The sequence below is a fragment of the Amaranthus tricolor genome, chromosome 10 (genome assembly GCF_026212465.1).
Source record: "Amaranthus tricolor cultivar Red isolate AtriRed21 chromosome 10, ASM2621246v1, whole genome shotgun sequence".
NCBI lineage: Eukaryota > Viridiplantae > Streptophyta > Magnoliopsida > Caryophyllales > Amaranthaceae > Amaranthus > Amaranthus tricolor.
This window is the reverse complement of record NC_080056.1, coordinates 11,268,614-11,283,569: the sequence shown is the minus strand read 5'-3', so window position 1 is coordinate 11,283,569 and position 14,956 is coordinate 11,268,614. Positions and strand designations below refer to the sequence as shown.

Here is a 14,956-nt window from a genome sequence, read left to right as displayed (position 1 = left end):
TTAGATAATGTACATGATACTCCAACATCTAGCCATATCATCTACGTATTTTGAGGAATTACATTACATTTTACAAAAAGTGAAAAATATTTTTTATTTTAGTAATTTAGTAGTATTCTCAATTTAAAAAAATTGCTATTTGTAAAATAAATATTTTTCACCTCAACTTGTGTTTATGTAGAAGTAGTCAAGGCCATATTTGTGGGGCGGGTCAATTTCGGTAAAACTAATTTTTGCGTTTTTAGGGGATTTAGTTATTTTTTTTCTATTAAATACCTTTTTATGACAAACTAATCCATATTTTTAGGTGAACAAAAGGTCCAAAAGTCGGATCCACAAAACTTAATATAAAACCCCATAAACAATCCAAATTTCATCATTTTTTTCACAATCATTCTCAGAAAAAATATTAATTCTCAATCTCCGCCCATAAACCATGGGGGAAATACAAGAAACAACAACGACAACAACAAAGACAACAAAGACGACGGAATCATCATCATCAGAAGAAGATAATAACATAAGCAGCGTTATCAAACAGGTGGAATTAACCGTACCAAAAACGGATGATCCAAACATGCCCGTATTAACATTCCGGATGTGGGTTTTGGGTCTTGGAACATGTATTTTACTGTCATTTGTGAATCAGTTTATGTGGTACAGACAGAATCCCATGTCAGTAAGTTCAATATCTGCACAAATTGCGGTAGTTCCTCTTGGTCATCTTATGGCTAAATATATTACAAAAAGGGTTTTCTTTGAAGGTTGTAAGTATGAGTTTACGTTGAATCCTGGGCCTTTTAATGTTAAAGAACATGTTTTGATCACTATTTTTGCTAATTCTGGTGCTGGGACTGTTTATGCTACTCATATTCTTAGTGCTGTTAAGCTTTTTTATAAGAGGGAGTTGTCTCTTCTTCCTGCTTTTCTCATCATGTTCACTACTCAGGTATTATGATAAATCTTTTCTTTTTTTTTTTTATATCTATGTTTATTTATTTATTTTATTATTATATGATTCTTATATTCCGTTAAATTTACCGGAAATAGACATTTGATGTGAAAATCAAAAAAAGTGGGATACTTTATCAAATATTTCAATCTTAATTAATGGCATTTCATACCAGTGTCGGCAAATATTTTTATGACATTTGGATAAATGACAAAATATTTATACCTTAAATGTTATAATTGGTATTAAAATTTGTGGTGAGTGAAGTGATATTATATGGAGAAATGAGAGTAATGTAAGTGTATGTTAATGTATATTAAATTAATGTATGCATGACAATTAAAAATGAATTTATGGGTTTATGATTAATAATAGAAGAGGATAACTACAATGAAAGTAAAACGGTGTAAATTTTGATGGGATTAAAGAAGTATATCGTTTCATCTTCGTTTTGTTTTGTTTTGTTTTATTTTGTTTTAGATCTATTTTGTTTTGTTGTTTCAGATCTAGGGTAAAACAATTGGTAATAATAATAATAATAATAATAATAATAATCTTAATCGTAATCGTAATCGTAATCGTAATCGTAATCGTAATAATAATAATAATAATAATAATAATAATAATAATAATAATAATAATAATAATAATAATCTTAATCTTAATCGTAATCGTAATCGTAATCGTAATCGTAATCGTAATAATGATAATGATAATGTAATAATAATAATAATAATAATAATAATAATAATAATAATAATAATAATAATAATAATAATAATAATAACTTATGATTTGGAGATTAAAAAACAACTAAATTAAGTCTTCAACTAATATTTAAAATCCTTTAAATTAGGAAAACTTATTCGATCATTAGACACCTTTCACATACTCAGAATCACTTTTAATATTATGTTACATAATAAAAATAATTCTAATATGATTTAAAATTTAAAATATTTTTCATTTAATATTTAAAATTAATTTATATGTTGTTTAATTAACCAACGTCTTAGCCCCAGACATCGTTAGGAAGATCTTTCAAATATACATGCAATGAATAATAAATATGGATCTCATACTTTCTCCGTTCCATATTAGTTGCAATATTGTGAAAAATGACACTATTTATTCATCACTCTTAATTTGTAATTAATTTTTAATTTATAAGTTAAAATATAGTCAAACGAGATCTTGTTTAATTCGTCTCATTGTAAAGATTATAAATATCAAAATTTTATAATTTTTTATTATGCATAATTAGAGATATTAAAGATTAAATTAGGTCATTGGACTACGTAAAAAAGTAAAAGTTACAAGTAAATTGAAACAAAAAAAGTACATGTGTTTGTTAACCTAGATCTCATGATGTCGTTGTTTATTAAGGAGACGTCTGGTACAGTAGTAATTATTGACTTATTGTTAACCTAAATTTTTATTATTGTGGGGTCATTAAGTTGACTTTTAAATCTTTTGTTGACTTTACAATTGAATCATAATTCTTTCATATTATTGTTTTTTTAATAAATTAGAATAATTCAATATTTTGTTGATTTTTCTACAATAATCCTAATTTTATTTAATTATAAGAAATTTTAATTTTATAGTCGCTTACCTAAGAAAACTATTGCCCAAATGGCGACCAGTTTTGCAGATTAATGTTACAAAAAAAATAAATAAATAAAAAATAAAAAATATTAAAGATTTAAAGTTAAAATCTAAAAATTAACTTACTTGATTTTTTTATTTTTAAAATTTTTAAATTTAAGTTTGTATTTACTTTCTTTTTTTACTTTACGCAAGATAGCTTGTTGTATAGGTAAGATGTTGCCTAAGTGCATTCTTAACAAGCCTCTATTCTAGTTGGAATTATTCAATATTTAATTAAGTTGGGATTATTATAGAAAATTCAGTAAAATATTGGATTACACTGTAATTTTTTTTTTTTTACCTATGCTTAAAAAAAACTGTCATATTAAAGGAAAAGTATAGCTATTAAAAAAAAAAAAAACAAAGGTAGTATAAATCTGTTAAAAAAATTATAGCAACGATGTTTAGATGCTAATTGTCGCATTTGGATTATGTTAATTATTTAAGGATTAGTTTAACCCGGGAGAAATTCTGAGATTTCAGTGTATTAGGGTGCTTTTCTTTATCTATTTTTCTTGGGTTTCCTCTTGCTCTTTAAAGAACAATTTTGTTAATGTATTGTTTGGCACTAAATTAAGCTACTTGATGACATTTGTAGGTACTGGGCTTTGGATGGGCCGGTCTGTTCAGAAAGTATCTTGTGGAGCCTCCACAAATGTGGTGGCCTATTAATATGGTTCAAGTCTCAATATTTAGGTATATTATAATCTATCAAATTATGTGCGCTTTTTATTACACAAATTATCAAGAAAGATTGTTTCATACTCAGGGTTGATCAATTTTCAATTTGGTTGTTTTTTGGTTTGTTTTTTGTGGTTGCTGTTAGGATCAAATGTAACCTAAAACTAATTAATTTTAACTTTAAAGTGATCAGTTTTAAGTTAAAGTATATAGTTTTAAAGTGATCAATTATGGCTTTTTAAAGTAATCAATTTTGATCTTAAACTGATCAATTCTTGTTAAGGAAGCAACTCTACCAAAAACTTAAGCTGATGGTTGAGGCCTCAGGATATGTTATATACTCTAACACGTCCTCTCACATGAGAGCCTATTGTGCTAGAAGTGTGGATGCGCATAGGCACTGAATATTTCACTTTAAATGAGGGGCGGTTGAGATTCGAATCTGTGACCTCTTGTCATGATGGCTACTGATACCATATTAAGGAACCAACTCAAACAAAAGTTTAAACTGATAGTTGAGACTTTAGGATTTGTTATGTACTCTAACAATTCTAACCTTAAATTGATAAGTTAAATATAAAAAGATTAATCATAAACAATAACCTTAAAGGGATTAATTTTGAACTTCAAGTAAAAAACTATAGATGATCATTTGTAATTTTTAAATGCATTTATTATGACCTTAAACTGGTTAATTTAATGAGTATGTATTATAATTTTTTTTAAAAAATATCAAAATTAGACCTATTGGGCTACTGTATGTTATTACAAAGATAAGATTGTTACATCCGACCCCTATTTGCAAACCGAAAAATGAAGTGTATTTGTTGTAGCCTTCCAATGTATGTCAACTATTATATGGACTAACCATCTAAACTACTACTAACCAGGGCTCTACATGAGAAGGAACCAAGACAAAAAGGAGGCTTAAGCCGAACACAAACCTTCCTGATCATTCTATGTTGTGCTGCTGCTTATTGTGTGCTACCTTCTTACCTGTTCATAATGACCACAAGTTTTTCATGGCTGTGTTGGTTTAAGCCAAAATCTGTTCTAATAAACCAGTTGGGTTCGGGTACTGAAGGTCTTGGCATTGGCTCATTCGCGATAGACTGGTCGACAATTTCTTCGTACCTAGGGAGTCCGTTAGCTAGCCCATGGTTCGCAACAGCGAATGTAGCAGCAGGATTTGTGCTCACCATGTACATTTTGATACCAATTACTTACTGGTCAGATTTTTTCAAAGCCAAAACCTTCCCTATCTATTCTCAAAAGCTTTTTAAGGCTGATGGGTCATTGTACAATATCAAAGGCATTGTTACTCCAAGCTTTGAGTTGGATAAACTTCAATATGCTAAAGATGGTCAGCTATATCTCAGTAATTTCTTTGCTCTTTCTTATGGACTTGGGTTTGCTACACTATCCGCTACTGTTGTTCATGTCCTAATCTTCAATGGAAGGTACGTGTTCGATTGAAAATTTTCGAGATTGTAGGCCTATTTGACATGTTGTTTTATCAAAAAAGTCTTTGTCAAGGAACCAACTCAACCAAAAGCTTAAGCTGATGGTTAAGGTTTCAGGATATGTTATATACTCTAACACACCCTCTCAGATAAAAGCCCTTTGAGCTAGAAGTGTGTATGCAGCATAGGCTCTCCTCGGATGGTTGTGATTTGAACCTGTGACCTCTTGTTATGTTGGTTTCTGAAACCATTTCAAGGAACCAATTCAAATCAAAAGCTTAAGTTGATGGTTAAGGTTTTAGGATATGTTAGATACTCTAACACGCCCCTTCACATAAGAGTCTTTTGGGCTAGAAGCGTGAATGCAACATAGGCCCTCCTCATATGTAAATGAGGGGTGGTTGAGATTTAAACCTGTGACCTCTTGTCACGCTGGCTTCTAATACCATGTCAAGGAACCAACTCAATCAAAAGTTTAAGTTGATGGTTAAGGCCCCGTAATATGTTATATATTTTAACAATCTTTATGCTTGACAATGAACGCACCTTATGATGCTGCAGGGAGATATGGGAACAAGTGAAGGGAGCATTGGAAGGATCAAAGAAAATGGATATACACATGAAGCTAATGAAGGCCTACAAACAAGTTCCCGGTTGGTGGTTTCATGTCCTTTTGTTGTTGAACTTGGCTTTAACCATATTTACATGTGAATATTACAAAGAGTCACTCCAACTACCATGGTGGGGTGTTCTTCTTGCTTGCTCCATTGCTTTCTTTTTCACCCTTCCAGTTGGAATCATACAAGCCACAACTAATCAGGTAAATTAACCTCTCGAAAACTAGAATGTATTTCAGTTTCTTACCTTACATTTATCTGTTCTAAAGCTTATGAGTTCCTTGATGTTGTTGTAACAGCAACCAGGGTTGAATATCATCACTGAATACATCATTGGTTATCTATACCCTGGAAGACCTGTTGCTAATATGTTGTTCAAAGTCTATGGCTACATTAGTATGGTTCAAGCATTATTTCTTACCCAAGATTTCAAGCTTGGTCATTACATGAAGATCCCACCTAGATCTATGTATATGGCTCAGGTACCTACCCTTTTCTTAATATGCTTCTTCAAAAGTACTAGGTCATGTCAATTTTTTTCTGACTTAGTAAAGTTAGAGTATATATCATATCCTGGAGCTTTAATCATCAGCTTAAACTTTTGGTTGAGTTAGTCTTTTGAAAGCCACCCTGACCGAAAGAATAGGGTTTTGAATCTCATCTACACCTCATTCAAGTGGAATATTTGGTAACATGTATGAGAATGACATGTGTTTTATCCACACTTCTAGTCCAAAAAAAACACTCGTGTGAGGATGCATGAAAGAGTATATAACATATTGGACTCAAGTATGAGGAGGGCATGTACGTATCTGTACTTTTAGTCCAAATGGCTCTCGTATGAAGGGCATATTAGAGTATATAACAAATCAATGAGCTTTAATCATCAGCTAAAGACTTAAGCTTTGGTTTAGCTGTTCTCTTGACAAGAAGCACTAAATTAAGATCAAAATAAGTTTCAAATGAACCAAATTTAGCACTTAAAAGTTTAATGTATCTTGTTATATTAGTAAAAATTCAGTTATATTAGTAACTAACTCAGAAAAGTATGAATAGTTACAGTAAAATTCAATTGGATCAGTTCGATTTATTGTCGATAGTAAACATCATCTATAACTTCATAACGTAAACTAAGAATTTTGTTAAATAATCTGTACTAGTTATTTTACTCTTTAATAGCCAAAGGCGGAGCAAAAATTGATAAATTCTTTGAAGGTTCTATGTAAGTTTTGAAAATTATTATATTTTTCTAACAACTTTATATCTTTAAACTCTTAACATACACTATGTAAATTAATATTGAGGCTAGAAGGGTCTTTGAGGGTGTGTAAAGTGATCGACCACACAGGGCCCCCTCTTTCTCCCTTATATGAAAAAGTTAATCTAAAAAAATATATTAAGTTTATTAATAAAATAAATATATTTACAATTAATAAGACGCAAAATAAAAGTTTTACACAAAGCCTTCAAATTTTTCAAGATGGCTTTTGATTAAGGCCCTCAACTTTTTAGAACCATGTGCAGTCGAACATATTCTGAATCTCCTGCTAATATCATCCTTCTACTAATGATTTCAGGTGGTTGGGGCACTAGTATCAGTATGTGTGTACACCGCAACAGCGTGGTGGATGATGGAATCAATCCCTAATATTTGTGACGTATCACAATTACCACCTGACAGTCCTTGGACCTGTTCATATGACAGAACCTTCTATTCTGCTTCCGTAATATGGGGGCTCGTAGGCCCACGCAGAATCTTCGGTGACTTAGGATACTACGCGCGTGTCAACTGGTTTTTCGTAGCAGGAGCAATAGCACCGTGCCTAGTATGGCTCGCTCAGAAGACATTCCCAAGCCAAAACTGGATCAAACACATTCACATGCCTGTTATGTTGGGCGCAACAATGATGATGCCTCCTGCTAGTGCAGTTAACTTCACCAGTTGGATCATTGTAGGATTCATCTCAGGCTACGTTTTCTATAGGCATCGACAGCAGTTGTGGGTACGATATAACTACATTCTTTCGGGAGGTCTGGATGCAGGAACCGCGTTTATGACGATTCTTCTCTTCTTCTCTTTGCAATATGTTACCAACATTGGGCTTGACTGGTGGGGAAACCAACCGGATGATGTTATTTGCCCCTTGGCTACATGCCCTACTGCTAAAGGGATTGTAGTTGATGGTTGCCCTGTCTTTTAGTTCAATTTTAGACAATTTATTCATGCTTTTTTTTTCATAGAATAGTTTAGAATTAGGGATTTTTTTTCTACTTTTGATTTTAATTTCTTTTTTGAGTTGTAAATACTATTTCTAAGGTTAATAATTTGTTAAATTTGGATAGAATTCTCGTGAATGCCAGTATATGATCTAGAAAATACGAGGTACACATACTTCATAAGTCAAGGAGATACTATCCCAAACTGTACTGCAATAGGTGGAAGAGCTCGAATGACTTATAAAGTGTGCACAGTGCACACCATCTTTAATTTATTGACGTGAGATAATCATCCCAAGAGCCCCTCACATGCAAACTTTGTCAAGTTCGCATGTGGGAGTAATCTATTGGAGTAAGAACGCGATTACTTTTGGACTTACCATTTTTATTTTTGATCGAACCATCGGCTCAGATATCATGTTAAATTAGGCTAGACTTATTATGAATATCAACAAATAAAGTTAAAGCTTCCCCATAATCCCTTTTGAAAAATAAAAACTAGGTGTTTTTGATTCTATATATTTGTCTAGTAAATCACCAAAGACATACTATTAAATTTAAGATAGCAAAAATATAAACACGCTTACTAAAATGGATAAATGTGAAAGTATTAAAGATAAAAAGTAATGACATTTAATATAAATTTATTAGTCTAAAAAAATTAGAGTAGTTTAAATTAGGATTTCATCCCTTAACTTTAGATTATAAATGTATTACTCCAACCATTAACCTATAGGATTTTTGTTATTTAATCTTTAAGCTATATATCATAGTAGTAAGTGGGCAAAAGCTAAAAATATAAAAGATCTCATTTTTGGTAGGGGGTTGGGCCTCCCTCGACCCCCAATGTAGCTTTGCCTATGAGTGTGCACACTATTTTTAATTTATCGTTCTGGTTATATTAAATCAATCATTCCAATGTAATTGGATTATAAGGCTTTATGAGATGGGTTAGGAATTTTTTTGATGGTACAAAAAAATTGAAGCACTTTGTAAGTTGGATTTAAATTTAAATTGTACATATTCAAATTCAATAAAACCAACCTTTACTTCCTTCTATTTTGATTTATTTTGCTATTGTTGCACATAATGAATTTGAAGAATTAAGAAAGCTTAAATTGGGTTAATGAATACTGTATTTGTATTGATTTTCCATAAATACAGTCCTAATATTTATACACAGACCTAGCTTGGAGAAACAGTAATGGACTAAAATACATTGGCCTAAAAAAGGTAATTAAAGATCTGTAATCAAATAAAATATTTGTAATCAAATAAAATCAGGGATTATATTCCCACACTTCCCCTCAAGTTAGGTTATGGGATTCTCAATACCTAACTTGGATAAAGTAGTTTCGAAGACTTATGCTGGAACAGCTTTTGTGAGAATGTCTGCTAACTGATCTTCTGATTTCACATGCAGGATGCAGATTATTTTTTTTCTCCAATTTCTCTTTTATGAACTGCCTGTCGATCTCTACATGTTTTGTTTGATCATGTTGGATAGGGTTTTCTGAGATGTTAATAGCTGCCTTATTATCACAAAGTAATTTGCATGCTTCTGTAGGTGGACAGTTCAGTTCACATAGAAGTTTCTTGAGCCATAATATCTCCGTTATTCCCTTGGCAACTCCTCTGAATTCTGCTTTTGTACTTGATAGTGCAACTACTTTCTGTTTTTTACTTTTCCAAGTAACCAAGTTACCCCCTACAAGGGTGAAGTATCTAGATGTGGATCTTCTACTATCTCAATCACCTGCCCAGTCAGCGTCAGTATAGGCTATGAGTTTTAGATGGCCATTTTTCTTATAGAAAACACCTTTGTCACTTGTGCCCTTCAAGTATCTCAAGTTCTCATGACTGCTTCCATATGGGATGTCTGGGGTAAGTGCATGAAACGACTTACAACCCTAACTGCGTAAGATATGTCAGGCCTAGTGTGCGACAAATGAATGAGCTTTCCCACCAATTTCTGATACTTTTCTTTGTCAGTTGAATCTTCTCCTGGTGTTGTTTGTAGCCTGTGGTTAGTAACAATAGGTGTTTCTGCTGGTTTGCAGTATATCATACCTACCTCTGCTAATAGGTCTAAGATATATTTCTTCTGATTGATGAAGATTCCCCTTTTTGATAGAAAAACTTCTATACCAAGGAAGTTTTTCAAGTTCCCTAAATCTTTCATCTCGAATTCCTTAAATAATTTCTCCTTAAGATTACTAATCTCCTCTTCATTATTCCCTGTTATGATCATATCATCAACATAAATGATTAAGCAAGTGATATGACTTTTTTCTTTCTTTAAGAACAATGTGTGGTCGGAGTTGCTCTGGTCGTACCCAAACTTTCTCATGGCTGTGGTAAATCTTCCAAACCAAGCTCTTGGGGATTGTTTCAAACCATACAAGGCTCTTTTTAATCGACATCCTTCTTCTGGAGCAAATTCATCTGAAAAACCCGGTGGGGCATGTATGTATACTTCTTCTTCAATCTCACCATGAAGGAATGCATTTTTAACATCGAATTAATATAAGGGTCAGTCCTTATTAGCGGCTATAGAGAACAGAACTCTGATGGTGTCTATCTTTGCAACTGGTGAAAAAGTCTCTGAATAGTCAATCCCATATGTCTGTGTATATCCTTTTGCTACAAGGCGGGCTTTGTATCGTTTAATAGTCCCATCAGCATGATATTTTATTGTGAACACCCATTTGCAATCGACAGTTTTCTTCCCTTTAGGTAGCACACACTTGTCCCATGTACTATTTTTCTTCAGTGCTAATATCTCATCTTTCATTGCTTCTTGCCATTTTGGATTCTAGAGAGCTTCTTCAGTATTGCGAGGAAGGGAATTTGAGTATAGACTGGTTTGAAACGCTATTGCCATCTGTTCTAATTTATTCATATCACGGCTAACCGGGTATCAAGATCTCTGTGACTCAAAATCTGGGTCATACCGCTTTGGAGGGACACCTCTTTTGCATCTTGGAGGTAATTCATACCTGCATGGAGGGTTAACAGTATGGGGTATATCATCATCAATCCGAGAGTCAAGTTCAGTAATTACCTCTTGAGTCTCACAGGCCGCCTCTTGTTCACTGGATGCTTCAGACAAGGTAAGGGAAGTCTGAGGAGAAAGAAGTATTATGTTTTCAGTAGCAATATCTGCGGAACTACCTACTTGCTCTTTGGGGTTCAAATCATCAGTCACGGACTGTGTAAGCCAGCTCAAGTCATCACATATAGTCTCCCCCTGAGGACGGGTTCGAGAGTAAAAATAGAAGTTCTCAAAAAAATCACAATCCATTATGGTATAGAGTTTATTCTAAGTAGGGTCAAAGCAGCGATACCCTTTCTAGTGAACACCATACCCCAAAAAGATACACTTAATAGCCCTGGGTTCAAGTTTATTTCTAGTAGGTTTAGGCAAATGGACATATACTACACAACCAAAGATGCGAGGAGGTAAGGAGTGTAGAGAGGGAATGATAGTGTGGTTCTGGAGGGTTTCAAGAGGGGTTTTGAATGTAAGGGTTTTTGAGGGTAGTCTATTTGTGAGATTTGTGGCAGATGTGATAGCTTCGGGCCAGAAATGAAGTGGAACATGTGCTTCAAACATGAGGGCTCGACTGATTTCAAGAAGAGTACGATTTTTCTTTTTAGCGACCCCATTTTGTTGCGGTGTATAAGTACAGGAAGTTTGGTGGATAAGTCCATAAATGGTGAAGAAATTTTTCATATTTTGGTTTATGTATTCCCCCCCATTATCAGATCGAAGGATTCGAGACTTAGTCTTAAATTGGGTAACAATCATATTATAAAACTTAACAAAAGCATCAAAAACTTCAGATTTATGTTTCAATAAATACACCCAACACATCCGAGTACAATTATCAATAAATGAAACAAAATATGAGTAATTGTGATTATTAAACTCAGGAGCAGGGCCCCAGACATCAGAATGTATTAAAATAAAAGGTTCACTACTATGATTATGACTCGGAGGATAGGATTGTTTATGACTTTTGGTAAGAACACATGCTGCATAGTCTAGAGCAACATTTCAATTGTTTAATGATGGAAAAAGACGTTTCAGATACCCTACTGACGGATGTCCCAGATGTCGTTGCCAAGTCCACAACTGTTGATCGGAGAACCCATGAGCAAGCGAAGTGTGTCCCTTTTGAATCGCTTCATCCACATAGTACAGGCCATCTTGTTCAGTACCATGCCCAATAATCCTCCCCGTCTGAGCATCTTGTACAATACAATCAGAAGAAGTCATAAGCACAGTACAATTCAATTCCCGAGTTAATTGACTAATAGATAACAGCTTATGGGATAAATTAGGAATTAGGAGACAATTATTTAATTTTAGAGACGGAGGTGAGTCTTGTCCTCTATGTCATGCCAGTGAGAAATTTGACCGGTGGTGTTTGATGGCCAACCCACTCCAAATTTCTGAGGGAATTTTTCCCGATGATGAAGCGTGGGTCATGATACCACGTCGTGAAACTTCACGGCTGATTGTAGCATAAGCCATGTCTACTGTTGGAAGTGGGTCAAGGTTCAGTAAGTCCCTTTTTTCTTTGTCAAAGGTTTTATTGATTCCGGCCAAAAATTGAAAGAGGCGTTGTTTTTGAATGAAGGTGTTAAAGATGGTAATATCTTCAGCATGCATCATCGGGTTTGGTTGCCTTCGATCTATCTCCTTCCATATTGTGGTCAGCTTCCCATAATATACCTCTAATGGATCTTGATTCTGTTTTATGTTATTTGCCTGTGAACTCAGATCAAATATATGGAGTTCATCCCTTCCACTGCTCAATAAGACTTCGATCCCCTTCCATAAGTCTTTTGCAATCGTGTAATCTAGAAACTGATTTATGAGTTCAGTGTCTATGTTTGAGATAATCCATGATAGGACTATTGAGTCCTTTTGCTTCTAGTTTTTGTAATTTGGATCTGAAATGCTAGGAAGGTCGTCAATGATGTGGCTAAGACGAACCCTGCATTCTATGGCTATCTGCATCATTTTACATCAAGTTGTGTAATTTTGATAGTTTAATTTTTCGGCCAATTTCAAGTCTGGGGAAATAGTTTCAAGGGTTGTGTTTGGTTTTTGCATCTGTTGAAACAAATCTGAACATGTGTTCCATCTGTTCCATAGTTCTGATTTGGTTTGGGTTTGTTTCCGCCATTGTTACAGGTAAGGTTTAGGGTAGATGATGATAACCAATGGTGTTGCCGGTCCCGGATAACACCTTTGACTCTGGTACCATGAAGAATTAAGAAAGCTTAAATTGGGTTAATGAATATTGTGTTTGTATTGATTTTCCATAACTACAGTCCTAATATTTATACACAGACCTAGCTTGGAGAAACAGTAATGGACTAAATACATTGGCCTAAAAAAGGTAATTAAATATCTGTAATCAAATAAAATATCTGTAATCAAATAAAATCAGGGATTATATTCCCACAGAATTGACCCCTTCTTTTAAATTTATTTTTCGATAGAGATAGATTAGAGAATCCCCTATAGATTTGATAAAGGGAAACTCAATTCTTCCTCTAAATACTAATTGAGAATATAATTTTTACCATAAGAGTTAAAAGGGAAAATGATCAAGAAACTCCAAAGAACTTCCATTTAATTGTGGAGTTTCAGTAAATTATGATTTATGGGTCATCTAAAGACTAATGATATGGGGGAAACTCATTCTTGTGTGAAAAGTTGAGTCTGCAATCTCATATCATCATGTTACCCCATGTATCCTACTTATAGAAACTATTATTTGCGTTTAGAAAGGAAAGGTAGGCGATAACTCATACCTATAAAGGAGGGTAAGACCAAAGAGTCTCTCCACTCGAGACAGATCCAGATGAATCCTCAGAGAAAAAAAGGCCTAAGTAAACAAGAACATTAAAAAAACATATAGAAGCATATAAAAACTAGGTACAAACTAATAAAGGAAAGATATGGTAGAAGGCAAAGGCCAAACAAGAACACAAACTAGTACACGCAAGATAATTATAATTCTAAGACTTGGATATGATGCCTCAAATTAATTCTACTCCTAATCAGCGCCTCCGAGAGGTGTAGGTCATGCAAGTCAATTTTTATTTGTTCTTCCTACGTTCTCCTAGGTCCTCCTCTACTTCAAGTCCTACAAGACGTACAACTATGTCCATTTTTCGATATTTTTCAAATTATTTTTGATTTTCTAAATAATTTTAATTTTTTCATTTAATCATTATTAATAATTTTATTTTAATAATAATAATATTTTATTTTTATAATTAAAAACGCGTTTTAGGGCATTCTCGTAATTTTTCATTAAAAAATTAAAGACACAATGAAAAGGGTGACAACATTTAAAAATGGATTTAAAGGCTTTTTCACAATAAACATTACACATTTTCAATTATTAATATCTCTAATCATGCAAATCATCAAAATATTAATGGAAACAAAAAATTACTAAAACTTTTGATCCAGATGATTAAAAAAATTCCATATGAGTATATGACTAAAGGCAACATAGGTACAACATAAAATAGGGAAAAGTATGAACTAAAAGCCACTCCTTCATTCCTAAATGATATTTCCATTCGCAATTTTGATCGTTATATTTATTATTTCTCTAAAAAAATCTTTACATTTATATAAGATAATATGGATATATTTTGATATAAATAGAGGATTGGGTGGTCAAACCAATTAATGTTAGTGTTTGGTGAATTAACTGGTTGAAACAACTTATTGATATGAATAAGTTGTTTTTGAACAAGTTACTTATAGCAGCGGGTTCAAAATCAGCTGGTCAAACCAGTTAATAAAATCAGCTGGTCAAATCCGCCACTATAATCAGCTATCAGTTATCAGCCATTTGCCAAACACCTTTATTTGATTCCATTTAATGTAAAATTTATTAATATCAACTTTTTATAATTTTTAGTTATACATAATTACTATATTAATGATTAAATAAGTGAATTGAATATAGTGCATAAATAGATGAGACAGTTTAGATGAATGAAAGAAATGAATAAGAGGGAGTATCTATCTATTTATATATCTATAATCTATCTATAACTATTACTAAAACAAAACACTGCTGACATCATCACTATTTAAAATTGCTTACGTGTCACAACCTCAACAAAATTTTTTCCTCCAACACTCAATGATGATGTTAATATTTTTATGACTATTATTTTATCTTTGACTTTATTACTCACACCATTTAATGTATTAGATAATCATATGTATTATTTCTTTTTTTCAATTAATTATAAAACCTTTTTTTATTTTATTTATTAAATGAGTATTATTTAGTGTATTGAATATTTTGAGATGATTAAAACATAATATA

At 32.8% G+C, this 14,956-nt stretch overlaps 1 protein-coding gene across 1 annotated transcript; it reads left to right on the top strand.

Moving 5' to 3' along the window:
• Positions 1 to 302: 302 nt before the first annotated feature.
• LOC130826178 (oligopeptide transporter 6-like) lies at positions 303 to 7,740 on the top strand. The gene is made up of 6 exons (XM_057691742.1): positions 303 to 949; positions 3,201 to 3,298; positions 4,174 to 4,743; positions 5,308 to 5,566; positions 5,663 to 5,845; positions 6,941 to 7,740. Exons 1-6 carry the CDS (start codon positions 437 to 439, stop codon positions 7,562 to 7,564), a joined length of 2,247 nt encoding a protein of 748 aa, XP_057547725.1. The 5' UTR covers positions 303 to 436; the 3' UTR covers positions 7,565 to 7,740.
• The last annotated feature ends 7,216 nt before the right edge of the window (positions 7,741 to 14,956 follow it).